Here is a 20044-nt window from a genome sequence, read left to right as displayed (position 1 = left end):
ATATATGACGGAGTTTACCACCCCATCTTTCACCTTTCTATGTTTTAATGTCGTAGAAGTTTCAGTAATTTATTTGGAAAAACTTTATAAATAAAATAAACATCTTCCCCAATTAATTCCCCCCCCCCAATTTAAACAAATTTGTTGGGAATTAATTGCTTACACATTTCTTTATTATTAGTGTTTAAAAAAAGGATTAATTTACTTGTGATTTGAAATTTTGTTTATATTTATAAATAATGTTTAGTTTCTGTTTATGTGATAAAACTACTACGCTCAAGTTTGTGAATTAAACGTTTAGTAATTGTCTGCCATCAATGGACAGTAATTAGTTTTGCATGTAGGCTTTTAAGACAAGAAACTGACCACAGTTTCTGTGTTGTAAAAGAGTGTGAAAGCAAGATATTTCAGAAGATGTTCACGTCTGAAACGTTCCACTGACCTACTACTTCCATTGCATTTCTTACCAAGACTTATTTGTTTCAATTAAAAAGGTCAAGGATGATTGCAGCTGAAATGATAATAAACATGATAGGTGCTAGGGCTCGACGATTATTAAAAGCAGTTGGTTATTGATGGTAGGAATATAAATCGATTATTTCGATAACTGGAATAATTGATTAATCGAAAAACTCGATTCGATGAAATAATCGATTCTTTAACTTATTCGTAATAGTCGATAAATTACATTGTTAATTTAGGAAATAATCACTTGAATATAATCAATTTTCTGACTGAAAGTAAACATTAAGCTCTTCTAGATATACAAAAACACAGGAATTTTATTCTTATTTAGATGTTGCATAACAAAACAGAAATAAACATTTTCATAAAAGTTTTACTCTTAACCAAATGTGCGTATTATTATGAACCTATTATTATATCCCTAATGAACAATTTGATTAACTGAATATTCTCTATTAATTTAAATATTCGATTTCCTTAATTAATCGATTGCTCCAATTGTCGATTATTCCTATTAATGGAATAATCGATTAAATTTCTATTAATCAAGTAATTTGCTCAACCTTAATAGCTAACTACATTTTAACAGCTATTGGGATAGTATCTTTAAGGAAATAATAAATCTTAATCTTTTAATATTAAACATTTTTGAAGTTTCTTTGTTTGCGTTTTATTGACAAAAAGTTTGTGTTACCTGCATTGATTTTAAATATATCGAATTTGTATTGTATTTCGTATTAACGAACACTTTAACTTTAATACTAACAATACGATACATATACAACACATGTGCATGTACCTATATCGATAAAGTTTCTCACACTTTCTTTTAAACATGCTTCTGTAGGCCTACGTTCACACACGCACGCCATGTCCTGTGCTTCCTTGCATACCAATATATATTTTTATTGTGGAATGATAATTTTTCATATTGTCAACGTTTGATTGTCTGCAAAACGTCGTTATACATATGGTACCACAAAAGTTCCTTCAACAGGCATAATTCGCCATTTCAACTACCTTTCTACACTACACAATATGGCGTACATTTAATCGAAAAAACAAATGACATCCTTTACGTATTATTTGATTTTTGTAGGTTGTATACTATTATAATATCTAAAAGAACTTTCTATCTCTTGTGCATAAAACTAAATGTTAATTTTTCTATTGTTTCAGACGTACTCCACGTGTGTCCTTGGATACGGATATGACGCAGGATCTGATCACGCTGCGTGCGGAAAGAACTTCCGGCAATCTCGAGCGTTTCAACCGCCATGCAATTTAGCGGAAGAGAACTACTGCACCCAAGCGGGTTCCAGGTATCCTTGGCATGCGGTGAAACGTTTTGTCAGGGAAAACCAGGGCCTCATGAGACGAATGTACGGAGACCAAAGACACTCGTCTGTCATTAAAGAGGAATTTGATCCGGACGAGTTCGACCTGGACCAGTTCAACGAAATCAATCACAGGTACAGGAGATTCAATAACGAACGTCCTGCAAAAGACGACACGTTCCAAGGACGTTTTATGCAAAACGATTTTGATTGGAACGAACTCTATTTCGTGGATGGCGACGAAGAAGAAGAAGACGAGGAGGAAGAGGAAACTCAAGGTCGAGCATTCTCTTCAGACGATGTTAGATCTGGAGAAATGCTCAACGCGAAGTTTGTCTATTCGGAAGAAGGTGAAATTGTGAAAGCCCAAGTGATGGAGATTAAAAATATACCGATGTTTCGAGAATCTAGCACAAGTTCGTCAGGTTCCACGGAAGCTTCGACAGTAGCAGTTAGCAAAACCAAAGCTTCATTATCATCATCAACGACACAAACAACGAAAGATGTGAAAGTAACAACCAATAAGGATGCAGTGAACGTGACAGAAAGTAATGATCAATTGCAGCTCGAAACAGAAGTGAAAATTACAAACGGAAGTTCTGCGCTTCCTGTCGAAAATAATAACAATACAAATGGTTTTGACACGTCCACTGAATCCCTAAATGCGACAAAAAAGCTGGCGCTCAAATTAGCTGATGATGATGAACAGAGCTCCATCAGTACCATTTCGCCAACTCCTTCAACTACCACAACAACTGGGGAAGTTCTTTTTCAAGATTTGGAAGAACATTCCACAAAGAGAGCGCCCCAGAGCAATCGAATTAATTATGAAAAACTAAAGGGAGTGTAAGTACTTATTTAATTTTTTAAATTAACTATATGAACAACAAACAACGACAAAAATGGTTTTTAAGACATTATCTCATTGTGTATCATTTTTCTTCAATCCAAAATTTTGTACTTTATTTGTTTAGATCATTTGAGTCACCTAAACTAACAAAAATCAATACCCTCTCAAATTTTTCGTGGAATTAAAAATATGTTAAAAAAATGTAAGATCCACAGAAAAATATTTGTAAAATCCTCTGAAACTGTCCTGAAATTGTGATGAAGAAAAGTTACTTTAGATTTGACATTTTTGTTTTCCTCAAATTTTTCGTTTTTTCAAACACAAATAATTTGCCCTTCACTTATTTTAAATAAATTATTTTTGTATTAGGAACGCATGTCCAGTAAAGGAGGAAGTTGTAGCCCCATTCTGGGCCAACAACACTCGAGGTGAAGTTTTAGCCCTATTGAACCTGTATCCCTTCGAACAGTATGTCCACTGGGAAAAGTGTACTTACGAACACAAACAAATGTACTGCAGGGAGGGTTGTAGATGTGAACAGCAGTATCGACTGCATAGACTTTTGGCCTACGACCCCAATAACGAATGCAGGGGAATTTTTTCGGACTGGTTTAAATTTCCGTCATGTTGTGTTTGCAAATGTTACAATATCCCAACGGATTTTCGGGTCACCTCACGGAGTCCCAGAAGAAAGACTAAAGATTTGGATATAGGCAAAGAATTACCAGAGTGGATTAAAAGCAGAGCAAAACTACAAGTTTGAAAACTGAAAGTTGGAGAGGATGAGGAACCTGTAAATATGTAAATATGAAAGATATTGTATTATATTTTTATGTTTTTTGTTNGAAGTTTGTAAAACGTAGGCAATAAACTTGACGGAATTTGAAGGCTAGCTTTCGGATTTGTTATTTCCGAATTTTATAATGTGATTGGCATTAAAAACACGCTCACCTTCAATGAAATTTCCTTTCCGAGGCTTTGTGTCAGTCCAATCGCATATTGTGTCAATACTTATCATTTTATCGTAATTTAAAGACTTGAAAATTGCACGGTACACTATAGGAACTACGATAAATTTTCCTTAATCGGCGCCATGTTTTTAGGCTCCTCCCATTTGACGGATCCCAATACTCGGATATAAAATTTCACTTCACTGTAGTTGAATTGATTTCTATGTTCACGTTATGACTGAAGTACCTGTACGAAATAAGGTCAAGTATTAGAAACATTGCTTCATCTACTACTCTACTAAAATAAACTTACCCTATGTTGATTTCAAAAGAAGTACTGATTCGGACGATACTGCATTTGTTCAGTTTCAGTCAGTCAGCGATCAAATAAGTTATTGTAATACTTCACCATGTGATACCACAAAAAAAGGTTTCGAAGAAAGATCTCTAATTCTAATTTCTATTGCCCAAGTTATTATACGAGGTTTACTTGCTAACGGTGTTGCTTTGAAAAATTCCAAAAAAATGAAACTAAAATCACCGCAAGTAAATGGCAAGTGGTTGGCGATTGTGTGTTATGTTTTTAAAATATGTTCACGTAGAGTGCGTAGGGCTATGCGCAGGTAATGAAAAAAATATGTTTTCCAGAATGTCAAAATTGACTTCTTTGAAAATATTGTCGTCAGTAAAATATTTTTATGTTTTTTGTTACCGCCACATTGTGTTTGTGGATGTGGTGATTTTTTTTTGTACAGCTCCAATAATAATTAAAAGAATGACAGTAATTATTGTATATAAATGTAAATGTTTTTTGTTGACTGATATTTTTTTATTAATGATTAGGTGTAAGTATGAGAATAAAGTATGGAAAGTTTATGATGAACTTATTAAATTTGCATTCTACTTTTTTTTAATTGATTGTATCAATATTTAATTACAAATTTTTACAGCTGCAACCACAAACATTTTTTATGTTTATACAAAAGAATAAAAATTTTTTATTTCTTTACCCTTGTTTTTCCTTACATGTATTCCCAATGTTTGTGTTATTTAACATTTCTTCACCATATAATCGCTTGTGAAAGTTTTTTCTTAAATTAAATAAAAGACTATAATGTTTTACACATTTTTCAAGCTTTCTTCTTTTCAGGATAGTTTTTAATATGTTGAACTTCATAGAAGATGGTGACGGAAATAGGATAATATATAAGGTAAATCATTTGTTTTCTAATGTAAGCCTTATTATTTTAATTTTTGAAGTGAAAACTTCTTTAGGCGCTATTTTTGCTAAGGAATGAACATAATTGAACCGTTATGTTATAAGCGTTAGGTTCGGGTCGGTTACGCTGAATCGGGTATACTCGGTCCTACCCAACATTAAACAAATTGGTGGCGCGCTAAATCGTTTATACTCGGCTCCAGTCGTTATTAATCGCGTTTTGCATGTAGTCAGTCAGTTCACAAATATAATTTTTTATTTTATAACTAGTATTACTTCACGGCTACAGAGATAAAAATAAATAATTTTGATATAACAATATCAGTATTATCTAACTGTTAATTCACCGAACTAATCCATTATATAACATTAATGTAACTATATACACATACTTTAAAATTGGAAAATGTTTTCACTTCTGTCGTGTAGTCGCACGAACCTTTTTTTTTTTGTTTTAAAGGAAGATAGTCTTTTTTGATCCACATTATATGTTAAAGCATATGTAGAATTAACAAAAAAAAGCCATTTGAAATGTATAAGTTAGTGCCATTTCAAATTTATGCGGCTAAATTTATTAAAGCAACCCCCCTGTAAATATTGATACTCCAAAAAAAAAAAAACAATTTGAATTCCATTTAAACCTCGTTTATTTCATCGAAGAAAATCAAAGCCATAGTAAAAGATAAAAATAACGAACAATCACAGAGTACATTATTAAAAATAAAAAACTAATAATAATCAATTAGTCAACATAAAAATTATCCTATACATATAACAGAGTTGGTAAACAGTATAACAAAATGTCTTCATATACATAGTTGACTCTCAAATATACACATTAGACATTTTCTTCTTACTTTGTTTTTAAATGTACATTTAACACAAATCATTTCATATTAGATCTTATAAGCTAATTAATAACTTACATACTTCAAATTAGACTTTCCCTTATTTCTTTTAATCTCCTATCTAGAAGTACAAATTCTATAAAAAAAAGTTGTCATAAAATATGCAGTTTTACTGACATGAATGAAATTGACACCTTCGGTTAACTAATGCAACCAATTAGTTTCTTATTAGTTATGTTTACATTAAATTAGCATTGATAACAACGAAAACTTTTTGATTAAACCTTTCACTGCTTTATTTGTTACTTATCAGGCAAAAGTTAGTTTTTGTTAAAAACAAACATTCAAAGAAAATGAAATCAGTAACATCAGTTGTCCTTTATAAAATTTAAAATCAAAAACAAACGTTTCCTAATTTTTTCATTTAAAAACAAAATTTATACTTGATTCAATATATTATCACTTCTTTGTTTGACCATGTGTTATAAATAATTTAAAATGTATTTTTTATGAGTAAAGACAATCAAAAACGTCACCATACAGCAATAAATAAATTATAAAAAAATATTTACACATAGATTCGTAAACCATAACGTTGTAACTCATATTTGGCTATTCTGACATTTTTAGTGTATTAATTAATAACTATATATTAATTCTACTAANTAAAACGTAAGCAGAAAATACTCAGATAAGTTATAAAACGGAAGCTGTTTCATTGAAAGCAAAAAAGCATTTAAAACTACAAAAAAGAATTAAAAGGTTTTAAAACTTTCATAACCAAAAAGTAGAGGCTGCACTAAGCACTTCGCAAAGCAAAAAAATTCCACCACCCTCACTTTATTACTTATTATTGTAGTGTAAACTTCTTCAAAAATTTCTGGGTATAAAAATTGGTCGAAAGGCAGTGTACTTGCAAAAATGCATTTAGAAAAATTTTTATTTTAATTTTAGGACGGTCGTTATGACTTTATTTATAGTAGATAATATTATTGTCTTCGATTCGTATTTACTCTATTCGGATAATTATTTTTTTTTTAAAATATCAGGGTAAGGAACTAGCTCAAACCTTTCAATACGAAAAACGGCACCCAGTCAATACCATGAATTACGTTGAACATTGAAGTATTTTTCAAATATTACTGAACTGGAATCCACTGACTTTTATTGTGTTCAGCATCGATTGCTGCCTTAACTTGTGTACAAATGTAGGCTATATTTACTCCAGCAGGAATGACAGCTGAAACATTACAAATTAATATAATAATTTTAAAAGCTTAGTTTATACCCAAACGCAAAAAAATAATTAATTCACCTGTTATTTGGTGTCTATATTCAGCTTCTAATTTCAAACCATGCTCGTACATTTCTTTAGCTGCCTTCCCAGACAACTTATCTAATGGGAACCGCGTATCCTTTACTTCTTTTATTTGCTTGGTACTTTTGAACTTGATAAGGAGCACAATAGGATAAATCTGGTGCCTGTGAAGCTTTTCAACTGAAGAAACCGAAATGTCCAACATGCAATGTAACCTCTGTAACAAAATAAGAACTTAAAAGTATAGAAACGAGAAAAAAATTGAACAATTACTTACTGAACTACAAACTGATCGTATTGAGGCAGCTGTAGTACATTCGTAGTAATTGCCCTTTCGCCTGTAATCAACGATAAGACTGTCTGCAAGTTCCTGGTCTAGAGTGGCTTGGGAACAGTGTCTGGCTTCGTGCTGCACTTTCTGAAACTTGTCGGGAAAATCGTTCACCAATTTATCAACAATGCACTCAGCTAAAGGGCCTAAAACTAAAACTGGACGAAATTCTGGATCTGAAATAAAGACAGGAATTATATTAAAGCATTGTTACGTACAACATCAACATTGTTAATAACTTACAATCAAGTCTTTCTACTCTTTGATAAGAACACAGAGAAAGATCTTCATGTAAAGTTCCATTGTCTGAGTACCACCCAGAAGACACATTACAAAAACTGGCCAGTTCTTTGGAATCTCTTGAACCACTCCTTTGATGCTTTTTGCGACGAAAGAAGCTTCTTCTTGCTGATGTAGAACCCCTACCCTCAAGATCACCAGTACTTCTTTTGAGCAGCAACTCTTCTTCGACCCTGACATACAAAAAAAAATGAAAACGATACTCAAATCTGTAATAGTTTATTACTCACTTGTATTTATTTGGGATGATACCACATTGTTGCTTCTGTCCTTCAGAATCGAGTTTCCATGCCCTCCAATGACCTGGGACCCCATTGAACATTGTATTGTCCACATAAAGAATGTCATCCTTATTGAAACAGAGCTGCAAATTATCAGATAACTCGCTGCCACTTCTATCAAAAAGACAACGGATGTAGAGACTGTCGCCAGGCTTATCTTTAATTTCGTTGTAACCTTAAATGAAGATAAAGACATAAGGAAGAAGTCTAAATAAAAATTAATTTTAAATACTTACGATCTACTCTATAGTGAGCTAAGACAGTAACTTTATCTGCAGTCTTGGCAAGTTCATAAGCGGCCTCCTCAGCAGTGGCATGTCTTAAGTCACTTCCGTTATATTCTAAGATTTGATCTCCGGTTCTAAGCCCCGCATGATAAGCAAGAGAGTCAGGCTGAACCGAGTGGATAAATATACCAACAGCATTGCCACCAACTAATGATATACCTAAGTTTGAAGTCTTCAACGTTTCGATGTACAGGTAACGAGGTTCTTCTTCATTCCTTTATCAAAAAAAATTGTATTAAAGAATATAACAACTTTAGGATGTGACATACCTATTATTACTGCTTTGTCTTTGGATTGTAGATGTGGCCTGTGATGTGCGATTGATGATTGTCTGATTTCCCAATGATGTTAACGGTAAGCTCATGGCATTGGAATGGGACTTTCTCACCCCTTTAGGGGAATTACAAGGTGTAGGTTCACCGTCACCTTCATCGTTAGAAGACGAGCCCGAACAAGAACCAGAATCTTGCAGTTCGTTATATTCTTAAATATAAGTGACAAAAAGTTGAAAAATTATTAATAACTCCCAATATTTCAACTTACTGTCGGGACTATATTGAACCAACATGGTAATAGAATTTCCACACTGTCTCAGAACGTTTGCAGCCAAATTATACGTGGCGTTTCTCATGTTGATCCCACAGACTTCCAGTAATTGATCGCCAATCTGCAATCCTACTCTACTAGCTAAACTGTTGTCGTTCACTGTTGATACGAAAATCCCACCACTTTCTGGGCAATTTATCTGTATCCCCAAGGGTTCATTAGATTTGTCAATATGTACTCTTCTAAGTTCCCCTGGCAGAGGTTTCTGAGGCCAACAATAATCAGGAACACTATTTCGCTTATCTCTATTTCCCGGACTTAAAACTTCTACTTGAAAAATCGGCATAGGACTTCCCCTCTCGCTAGTCCGTTCAATACTCCCCGTGCTCACTTTTCCAGCTGAATTTTTAGACGTGACACTAGGATTGGACGGTATTCGAAAACGTTGATTTTCTTTTTTACGTGGAAATGTACCCCCTTCAAATCCTTGACCGTAGTTGATCATATCTGAATCCCTATAAGGAACATGGGCGTGGCTAGGTAAACCATTGACATTTAGCATTTGCTTTTTTTGATAATGGTCTACAGAAGGGCTGTGGGTGTGGGTGAATGAAGGATAAGGGGGTTCGAAACCAACACTTTCACGTGAGTGACATGTGGGGAGAGTCAGAGGCGATGAGTTGAGATGTGGATGTGGGTGGGGATGAAAGGGGAATGCGATGCGAGGATTTGGAACAAACAATTGCGAATGAATTCGAGTATGAGGATTCGGGACACCGGTAACTGATATGTCGTGAGTTATTGAGTTATCACGATCAGAATCTGCAGTGTATTTTATTGGACCTGAAAAAAAAAAAAAATTGAGCCATCGCGGGATGCCTGACTGATTTGAAACATCCAAAAGCAATAAATGTGGCAAAAACAAAATATTAAGATTTTTTTTAAAGAAAAAAATTATTCTTTATTTAAAAAATATATTAATTTAATACCAAAATTAAAATAAAACAGGCAACGTATATGAAATACTATGGATGCTATACACAGTATAGTATCCATATTGCATACGCTATAGGTATACGAGCTCAGTGTGGTGGGAGAGAAAAAGGGAAGGGGAATCGCCGAACTAAGTAGAGTTAGCGCGTGGCGACGTCACCACACCAACAGCCGGTTTGAACCGCCACAAAAGATGTTTAACATCAAAAACATTTTCCTATTTCTTATGAAGTTAAATTTATTAGTAAATGCTATTTACCTGTTTTATTCTTTTTGTAATAGTTGAGAAAGTCCTTTTCGCTGATCAACATCGGTTTATTAACGGGAAAATCGAGACTGTTGTCCGAATTAATACTCAGTCTATTATTGACTTCACGTGACGCGTCGAAATCGGACATTTTATTTGACCTGAGCTTCTCAAATGAGTCATTAACAGTGCTAAACGTAGCCTTCGGGAAGGGTACCATACTATTATCTACACTTTTAAAAACGCTATGTCTGTTTAAGTTCTGGGCTAGGCTAAGCGGTATAGGAGTTGAATTACGATTTGAAGTCCTTTCGTTTTTACAACAGTAATTATTCTGCTGTTCTGATCGGTCAGTTAGTAGGAGACTCAGGGGTGGCCGTTCTTTTTTACGAGCCACTATAGTGCCAGTGGTGTTTTGAAGTACGTTAGTAGCCCGCGCTTTAGGCCATGTACCGCCATTTTTCTCTTGCACCGACATCTCCTTACCTCTTCTTTTATTTCGTTTCATGGTATTTGTATTCTCGCCATGATAACTATCTATTACCAAATCTAACTCAGCTATTGCCTGAAATTAGATAAAAAGTTATAAATTAAAAAAATACAAAAATATTACAAAATTCTCACCTGTTCTTGCTCAAAAGTGTTGCTACTTAAATCGAGTGTATTCGGTGAACTATTTCGATACTTCTTTTTGTCATCGTTCCTGTTTCTATCCTTTGAATGTCTTCTTCCACGAACCATGTCCAATTTTTCTCTGAACCACGCCCCACTGTTCTTCTCCTGGACATTACTTTTGTTATTCAGTCGATAATCACCACTCAAATATTGTCGATCGTAATCGTGGCGAACCAAATCATGGTCGTCTGTTTGAGAGCTCCTGTTTTCTTTTTTGTAGCGTTGAGCAGGCATAAACACGTTTGTGGTACATTCAGGGTCCAAATAACTCGTCTTCAGAGTCGTAATCGTAATTATATCTGTGCGGTCATCGTTCAAAATTGACATAGCCTCGTGGATGCTCTCGAAACCGTCCATAGATTTGTTATTTATCTGAAACACAAAAAAAAATGCTGATACGAGGGAAATTGTGAATCCTAGAAAACTAGAAAGCATCCTATTAATATAGTAAAAAAACTTACGCTCAAAACCCTATCACCAACAACAAGACTATTATCTTTGGCTGCCAAACTGCCCTCGCTTATCTTCCCAATGTACACCCCCGATTCTAGGGATAGACCGTGACAACCAGCGGCTAGTCTTGCAGTATAGATCCAACGAGCAACTCGCGAGTTATTCTGAAAACTAGGGGGTATACGGACAACGTTCTGAGATCCTCGGGAATTTTGTGAAGACGACCATGTTTGAGATCGGCGCCTGCGTACAACCAAATGCGCCACGGGTAAACTTGAGCGCAACGTTTCAATCACCATCCTTTTCGATACCGAGGTGCAATCAAGATTGTTCACTCGAGAAATGCAATCGTTTACTCTAGAAAACAACATAGAATTAAGTTAGACTACTCTTGGAAAAATGAAATTAAAAATAACAAGACTTACCTCAACTTTCCATCGGCCATGGAACCTTTTGAGACTGAGGCCACATAAATACCACTGTCATTGGGATAATGAGGGTCATCTCGACCGCCAACCAACTCGAATCCTAGGTCACCATCACTGGGAAGTCCAGACAAGTCCATTTCCAATATCTCTGTTTCCCATTCCTGTACAGAAAAAGCCATCTATATTTTCCAAAATACAATTTCCTTTGTGCTTTATATTTAAATTACCTGCATATCACTGTCAATAGCGCTGTCATGGGAATGATTATGTCCCATACCACGAAATTGATTAAACTGTGCCTCTTTCTCCATGTGTATTTCCAGGGCTTCTTTCAACATTTTAACTTCTTTCATCAGTTCATTTCTTTGTTTTTTAATAGCATCAGACTCCCTAAGAGCTTCTGCAAGTTCAGATACAGCTCTGTCTCTTTCCTTACGCATGTTATCACACAATGTGCGAATACTTTCTCGTTCTAAAACTATCTTGTCTCTTTCAGAAAATGCCCAATCACGTCGACCTTAAATAATTAAAAACAAAATAAAAAATGTATTACAACTACATCGTTAAAGAAATCATGAAAGTATTTCTTTTGTCAGTTAAATAATATTTACCTTTTGATACCTCAGCTTCCTGAATGGCCTCAGACAGTTCTGTCTGAGCCTTGTCCAAACTTTTTCTTAAACTCTCAAGTTCCTGATTTGCCTGATCTAAGTTGTCTAACCTTTGTCTCTGACTTAGGCTACGAGAATCGACTTGGACTTCTTTTCTAGCTGCATTATCACCTAGGAAGCTAAGATTATCTAACCTACTCTTCATCATGTCCCGGCTATCCTCCTTGGAAGCACTATATTCTCCAAATTTCTCCCTTAAATCGTTACATTCTTTTAGAGCCTTATCACGGTCATGCAAAGCACTGGCAATTTCTCGTCTCAAAGTTTCCATTTGATAGTTTAACTGTTTTTTCTCTTCCATAAGTTCTTTGTTATCTGCCTCTAATAGTTTATTTTTTTTACAGGCCTGTGTCAGATCGTCACTTAATTTCTCCATCTCTTTATGGACTGTATCTCTGCAAAACAAAAAATGGGTAGGTAAGCGATAAAAGGGCAAAATTTCAACACAAACATTCATAGCATAGAAATTGCTTATTTAAAAAATCACCTTTCACTCATTATGAGATTATATTCAGTCATAGCTGCATTTCGTTCATCTGTGAGTCTTTTGACTTCTTTACTAGCTTTCATACGGAACGCCATAGCTTGATTGACCTCTTTAACAGCTTCTTCATACTGCTGCTGAACTTTCTGGAATGCTTCTCTAAATTTGATACAATCTCTTGCAGCTTTGTCATATTTTTGATGAGCCACTGCTATCTGCTGGCGTAAATTAACAATGTCTCTCATCTAAAATAAAAATGAATAAATTATTTAGCTTTACTTAAAAAAACATTTATGAGAATATTAAAAAGTAAATATAAATGCTATTAATATATTATATATGAAAAGCAACAACATTATAGAGAACACATTAACTTACAACATTGTTTCTTTCTTGATTAAGTTCATCACACTGCTTATTAAGTCTATTAGTTTCATCTTGTGCCAATTCTAATTTTGTAATTGCTTGACTGTGTGATGCCAGAAGCTCATCATACCTTTTCCTAAGAGTATCACAATCATCTCTCACAACACTGTCGTTTCTTCTGGAGAGCATATACAGGGATTCTGTATTACCATTTTCTGACACCAACACCTGTAGCCAAAGGGAAATAAATTTAAATGTATAAACTTTTTCATTTAAGATAAATTATACCTCTTGCTGTCTGTGTAATTCTGACAATTCAGTCCTCAATGACTGAACATCTTGTTCCAATCTTTGATTTTCACTCAGCACATCTCCATACTTTGTGCGTAAAGTTGCAGAGTCTTGAGAGGATACTTCTAGTTGGTTCATGGCTGCTCTGTGTTGGCTTCTATAGTAGTCCAGTTCCTTGAAAATTATTGTGGGAATGTAAATACACTAACATCCAAGAGAGTAATTAGAAATATTAATTCATGCATATTTACTAAAGTATGGAAAATGTTACAACATAAAAACAATAAATTTATGAAGTACAGAGGATAATTTATTAATATTACTATTATTACAATAACCCTTAAGAGAAAAGGTTAAAAGCACATATAACTATTGCGTACTTACTTTCATTGCATGATCGCATCTCCTTCTTAAGTTTGCCAATTCATTATTTGCTTTATCGTATTGTTGCTTTAGGTTTTCATAATCACGAGAAGAACTTGAATTTATCGAATAATTTCGAGATAGTGCACCTAGGAATAAAATTGTGTAATAATAAATTATTGTGAAAATCTGCTAACATTTACCACTACTGCCACTGCCATCAGTGCTAGACGCCATTTCTTCGCTAAAAAGTGAAAACAAAAAATAGGGAAGGTTACAATAGAAAGTTTTATTGTTACTTCCTGAAATACTTTTTTAAATTGTTCCACACTACTAACTGCACATAAACTGACGGAACTTTCGTAATAGTCGAGAAACGTCCGTTCGTGTTGTAAAATCTTTAACGGATCTAATGGAAATTTCACGGTACTTTTTGCAAAAAAACATGCTATTTGATAAACGCTATGAAATGGGAGCAAACGGATACTGTTAATTTCAATTCACATATTGCCTTTTACTTATGGATACCACTTAGGGCGAAGAATCGCGTTTAATTTCTAAGCAATAACTTCAAAATTAACTTACTCATTTAATGTTTAAAACTTGTATTACTATTTCCAATAACATTATTTATTACTGATATGAAAGTAAATATTTTTATGAAGAAAAATGAAAACTATCATAATTTCCAAAGGCTGAAAGAAAGTACATAAATAATACTGTAGTTGTCACAGACTGTTGTCAGATCACAGCGACAGCAGGTACGCCATAGATAATATATACCAAGCATCCGAATTCTTATTAGACATAATTTTGACACTATTCTTATTAAAGACAAATATCAATTATAAAAATCTAAATATTTAATTTAGAATTAACATGACCTTATATGCCGCAGTCGACCATTATACTTGTTTCATTATTGTCATATTGTTGCTGCTGTCGGCCATTATACTTCATTCATTGTTGTAATTGTCGGCCATCATTCTTTTTTAATTATTGTCACATTGTTGCTGATGTCGGCCATTACATTTAATTCATTGTTGTAGTAGTCGGCCATCATTCTTTTTTAATTGTTGACATATTGTTGCTCTTGTCGGCCATCATGCTTTTTTTAAAGCGCGCAAAAATTTAAATTTTGGTTTATAATTAACTAAAATACGTGTCACTTTCTAGAACGGTAAATCTTCGCCGTTTGATATTGAACTTTAAAAGACATGTTCATAATAGTTAATACTAATAGTTTTTTGATTAATTAAAAGTTTTGTAACGCTAAAAAATAATAAGCACCCAGTGGCGGATCTTAGACATTGGGACTTTTTTTAAGAGAAAAAAATAATAATAAGACTCAAAGTCGAAAGTCCAAATTTAAAAATCAGTCAAAAAGGAGTCGAAACTATAAGTCATTTTCTTTGATTTTACAAAAACACATTTTCATTCAGACACTGCATGTCACCTTACGAGACCCTGTAATTATTTATAATAAATACAATTGCATAATCAATTGAAAGTCTAGATCACCTATTATTAATGTCTGTAAAAGTAGTCATTTTGAAGATTAAACCGTACAGGCAAAAAAAATTTTAAGGGTCATTCCTGCCTTAAGACGATTTAAATAATTATATGGAAAAAGACAGTTGTTTCGATATTAATTACAAAAAGACGGTTCAAATTTATTTATATCTAAAGATTGAGAGAAAATGAAATTTAAATGCACCTGGATTTTTCCATATTGATGAAAATTGCGCATAATTTAATCTTCAATCTTTGTCAAAAAACCTTTTAATAAAACCACATAATGTTTTAAATTTTTTTTAATCGACCCGGTATACCTATCTTTTTTTGCTTTAAATTACAGAAAAAAATTAAACAAATGTTAATTTAAAAATCGTCACATATCTGATAAAGCCGTCCTTTTTCAAGAGCAGTGTGTTTTCGTAATCCGCAGGCATTTCATCGGTTTTCGAAATTATCACATATCATAATTAACGTGATTTGTCAGGATTAAGTAGTTATAAGTGGAAATTATCAAAATTAGTAAAAATATAATTCAGTCAATTAAAATGAATCGCGATTTTGTGTTTTCCGTTTTGTAAAGCTGTTAATATTGGCGTTTAGATGACAATAAAACAAAAAGGGTGCGGCAGTGTTTTTGGTTTATAGGATTTTATAATGATCTATCGATTTTTGAAAATGAAGAAGGAATTTTTAAAGGTCAGTACTATATTTTCAATATTTTAATAGGTATTTAATTAGTTGGTATATGTAGAAATGTAGTGGGTAAATCATGGTCTCATACATATGTATATATTCCGTATGGAAATTTCCATATGAAGGAAATTTTCAAGTTTCTTTATAGTATTTTTTAATTTTTATTACAATCAATAAATTCGTCCTTTGCTTTTAATTCATTTTTATTTTGTGCTTATTTATAATTTGAAATACTTTGAAAATTGAAAGAATCAACAGTAAAATAAAATCTAATCTATCCACACATTCAAGTTAAAATTGGGTTTCCTTACACTAAAACTGTATTTTGATTTAAAATTTGGTATATTGGTCGTTTATTTTGTACTTACTAGTTAAATGTTAATATTAACGTTTTTAATCAATCTAAGAAAAATTTGTTCTACAAATCTCTTTTAAAGTGTCGTTAGGATCTGTGCATGCAGTATTTTTTATATTGGAATAATTTCGATGATTACAAAAATCTTTTAATGTTGCCTCTCACAGCTATTGTATGCGAAATTGAGGTATAAGTAGCGGCTTTTCGTATGTATGTAAATAGGAATTCGGCAGTTGATGTAAGGTTGTTTTCTCCTTGGTGGGCAAGAGGGCGCCTAACTGACCCATTATAGGGAGAAAGGGACCTGAAAGGCTGCTGGCGGTGCGCTCGTATTCCTAAAACATCCGGCATTGTTGTGTTCTTGTTTCAACGATTCATCGTGCGTTGATCAGCTCTCAGTTTCGTGTAAACGGGGTTGAGAGCGGGTCAACAACGACGTTTCGTTGAAATGAGGGCATGGTGATGAGGGCTGTTTTGCTTTTTGTCATAAATATTTTTTTAATATTAACGTTTTATGGTTTAAAATCAAAACCAATTTTTTATTTAAATTCAACAATTAAGCAATTTTGTATGCAATTTTTACAAAGAACGAAAAAATTTTTGCGTAGGTACTTGTAAAATAAAGTAAATACTAATATAATGATAATCCAAATTCAAGTGAAAACCTCTTGTGCAGGAATTTTAATAATAATATTTTTTTTATAAAAAGGCTCATCTGTTTGGTGGTAATCAATTCCAAGTTTCAAATAAATATAAAAGTCGTAAAAGAGATATATGTAGCCGTTTTTCGTACCCCATGTACCATCGTTTTCTACCTCATCATTTATCTTCTTCGATTTTCCTTGTTTTCATGGCTTTTTCTACTTCATCGTCTCAACCTTTCACAGGTCTTCATTTTTTTCTTTGTAGTTTTATTGGGATCTAGTCCCATACCCTTGTGTTTGCATTCTCCTCAAACAATCTATTCTTTTCTATGTCGTCTATGATAATTCGTTTCATGTTAATTCTTCTTCGAATTTCTTTATTTTTCAAACTTAGACACCCTTTAGCTTCCACATTGCAAGTACCCACATGTTCAGCCATTTCCCTTTGTCCAAGTCGTATTCCAATATTTCCGTTTTAATGCTTGAAATGTAGACCAAGAGAAGACTATGTTTTACTCGTTTTAACATAAATAGCAATTAAATATTAGTTTTTAAAATTATCTTTGTATAAATTAAGCCTATTTAAACCTATTTCACAAAGGGAAATCGTTAGTTTAATTATTTTGTAATATATGGGGAACAATTTCTGAGATTAACAAACCATAGTTGAAAGCTCCACCATTGTTTCAAAGCTATTCCATTATCAAGGTGGTTGGTCTCCATCGTTTACATTTTTTAAACATAATAAAGCTCTTTTTGATGTAAAGGATAGTTTTAACTCTTGTTCGGGCGTAAATCTCTGTCTTTCATTTTCCGAATACTTTCTCTCTTTAACAGTCGTATACTTGAACGACCGATCTCCAGAGCAAGGCATTTTGGTCGTTTTAATATATTAAAAAGAAATTAAATGTTTGTTTTCAAAACTAATGCCTTATTTGTATTCAAATTAAACATTTTTAAACTTGTATTAGGAAGAGAATGTATTGGTTTGTCTATTCTGTACTATGTATGAACTAATTTTGGAAATTAACGAACCAAAGCCAAAAGCTCTTTNAACGATGGTAAGTTGAAACACAGAATTATTTTGAGATGTAAAACTTAGAAATATCATGTAGGAATACTGGAAGTTCTAATAGGACTTTGAATGTATTAAAATGTGCCCTTTTCAGGGGTGTAAACTATTTTTGAACTAAATAATAAATAAGGGAACTACAGATCTACAAACAGTAGCATTTACTTTTGTTAGATTAAAAGAACTTGGGCCAACATTAAAAATACAAAATTAAATAAATATAATACAATTCAGTGTTCTTTCTGGACCTTTTCAGAAGTCAAGGAGTTCAGGATTATCTACATCACGACGATGGAGCAGTCCCTCACATTTCAGGAAAAGGACTCATCAATAACGATGGTAAGTTGAAACACAGAATTATTTTGAGATGTAAAACTTAGAAATATCATGTAGGAATACTGGAAGTTCTAATAGGACTTTGAATGTATTAAAATGTGCCCTTTTCAGGGGTGTAAACTATTTTTGAACTAAATAATAAATAAGGGAACTACAGATCTACAAACAGTAGCATTTACTTTTGTTAGATTAAAAGAACTTGGGCCAACATTAAAAATACAAAATTAAATAAATATAATACAATTCAGTGTTCTTTCTGGACCTTTTCAGAAGTCAAGGAGTTCAGGATTATCTACATCACGACGATGGAGCAGTCCCTCACATTTCAGGAAAAGGACTCATCAATAACGATGGTAAGTTGAAACACAGAATTATTTTGAGATGTAAAACTTAGAAATATCATGTAGGAATACTGGAAGTTCTAATAGGACTTTGAATGTATTAAAATGTGCCCTTTTCAGGGGTGTAAACTATTTTTGAACTAAATAATAAATAAGGGAACTACAGATCTACAAACAGTAGCATTTACTTTTGTTAGATTAAAAGAACTTGGGCCAACATTAAAAATACAAAATTAAATAAATATAATACAATTCAGTGTTCTTTCTGGACCTTTTCAGAAGTCAAGGAGTTCAGGATTATCTACATCACGACGATGGAGCAGTCCCTCACATTTCAGGAAAAGGACTCATCAATAACGATGGTAAGTTGAAACACAGAATTATTTTGAGATGTAAAACTTAGAAATATCATGTAGGAATACTGGAAGTTCTAATAGGACTTTGAATGTATTAAAATGTGCCCTTTTCAGGGGTGTAAACTATTTTTGAACTAAATAATAAATAAGGGAACTACAGATCTACAAACAGTAGCATTTACTTTTGTTAGATTAAAAGAACTTGGGCCAACATTAAAAATACAAAATTAAATAAATATAATACAATTCAGTGTTCTTTCTGGACCTTTTCAGAAGTCAAGGAGTTCAGGATTATCTACATCACGACGATGGAGCAGTCCCTCACATTTCAGGAAAAGGACTCATCAATAACGATGGTAAGTTGAAACACAGAATTATTTTGAGATGTAAAACTTAGAAATATCATGTAGGAATACTGGAAGTTCTAATAGGACTTTGAATGTATTAAAATGTGCCCTTTTCAGGGGTGTAAACTATTTTTGAACTAAATAATAAATAAGGGAACTACAGATCTACAAACAGTAGCATTTACTTTTGTTAGATTAAAAGAACTTGGGCCAACATTAAAAATACAAAATTAAATAAATATAATACAATTCAGTGTTCTTTCTGGACCTTTTCAGAAGTCAAGGAGTTCAGGATTATCTACATCACGACGATGGAGCAGTCCCTCACATTTCAGGAAAAGGACTCATCAATAACGATGGTAAGTTGAAACACAGAATTATTTTGAGATGTAAAACTTAGAAATATCATGTAGGAATACTGGAAGTTCTAATAGGACTTTGAATGTATTAAAATGTGCCCTTTTCAGGGGTGTAAACTATTTTTGAACTAAATAATAAATAAGGGAACTACAGATCTACAAACAGTAGCATTTACTTTTGTTAGATTAAAAGAACTTGGGCCAACATTAAAAATACAAAATTAAATAAATATAATACAATTCAGTGTTCTTTCTGGACCTTTTCAGAAGTCAAGGAGTTCAGGATTATCTACATCACGACGATGGAGCAGTCCCTCACA

At 33.1% G+C, this 20044-nt stretch overlaps 2 protein-coding genes across 6 annotated transcripts in view; one reads left to right on the top strand and one right to left on the bottom strand.

The window, feature by feature from the left end:
• Positions 1 to 3490, top strand: part of LOC108737240 (protein spaetzle 4) — a 19401-nt gene extending 15911 nt beyond the window's left edge. Inside the window, exons 1-3 of one of the 2 annotated variants that reach the window (XM_018469972.2) lie at positions 1392 to 1560; positions 1645 to 2648; positions 3022 to 3490. In XM_018469972.2, coding sequence (XP_018325474.1) covers positions 1531 to 1560; positions 1645 to 2648; positions 3022 to 3415 — 1428 coding nt within the window. In that variant the 5' untranslated portion in view covers positions 1392 to 1530 and the 3' untranslated portion in view covers positions 3416 to 3490. Of the gene's footprint in view, positions 1 to 1391; positions 1561 to 1644; positions 2649 to 3021 lie in introns of those variants that run through there. The other variant, XM_018469973.2, reaches the window with a different exon arrangement.
• A 1960-nt stretch (positions 3491 to 5450) lies between these two features.
• On the bottom strand, positions 5451 to 14447 carry LOC108737264 (disks large homolog 5). Of its 4 annotated transcripts, none has more exons than XR_001937839.1 (20): positions 13907 to 14447; positions 13725 to 13852; positions 13338 to 13514; positions 13062 to 13277; positions 12687 to 12928; positions 12140 to 12594; positions 11756 to 12045; positions 11526 to 11689; positions 11109 to 11457; positions 10597 to 11019; positions 9985 to 10537; positions 8730 to 9575; positions 8456 to 8669; positions 8136 to 8401; positions 7849 to 8074; positions 7562 to 7791; positions 7265 to 7494; positions 6985 to 7204; positions 6739 to 6909; positions 5451 to 5805 (listed from the first exon to the last, which is right to left on the bottom strand). XR_001937839.1 is itself a non-coding variant. In XM_018470003.2 (20 exons), exons 2-20 carry the CDS (start codon positions 13938 to 13940, stop codon positions 6809 to 6811), a joined length of 5364 nt encoding a protein of 1787 aa, XP_018325505.1. In that variant the 5' UTR covers positions 13941 to 13947; positions 14015 to 14447; the 3' UTR covers positions 6340 to 6808. The 4 variants fall into 4 exon arrangements, 2 of the variants coding, with proteins under 2 accessions (XP_018325505.1, XP_018325504.1); XR_001937840.1 differs by having other exon boundaries at positions 5451 to 5790; XM_018470003.2 differs by lacking the exon at positions 5451 to 5805 and having other exon boundaries at positions 6340 to 6909; positions 13907 to 13947; positions 14015 to 14447.
• Between the last annotated feature and the right edge of the window lie 5597 nt (positions 14448 to 20044).

Source organism: Agrilus planipennis, unplaced genomic scaffold (assembly GCF_000699045.2).
Source record: "Agrilus planipennis isolate EAB-ADULT unplaced genomic scaffold, Apla_2.0 scaffold176, whole genome shotgun sequence".
Lineage (NCBI taxonomy): Eukaryota > Metazoa > Arthropoda > Insecta > Coleoptera > Buprestidae > Agrilus > Agrilus planipennis.
The sequence above is the reverse complement of the archived record's forward strand: the minus strand, read 5'-3'. Positions and strand labels throughout refer to the sequence as shown.

What these genes read in the sequence shown, in the direction of transcription:
- LOC108737264 (XM_018470003.2), bottom strand. Translation starts at nt 13,940, where the DNA reads ATGGCGTCTAGCACTGATGGCAGTGGCAGTAGTG. An exon ending in GATGCGATCATGCAATGAAA is followed by an intron (nt 13,515 to 13,724) that starts GTAAGTACGCAA and finishes ATAATTTTCAAG; the next exon opens with GAACTGGACTACTATAGAAG. An exon ending in ACACTTTTGAGCAAGAACAG is followed by an intron (nt 10,538 to 10,596) that starts GTGAGAATTTTG and finishes ATCTAATTTCAG; the next exon opens with GCAATAGCTGAGTTAGATTT.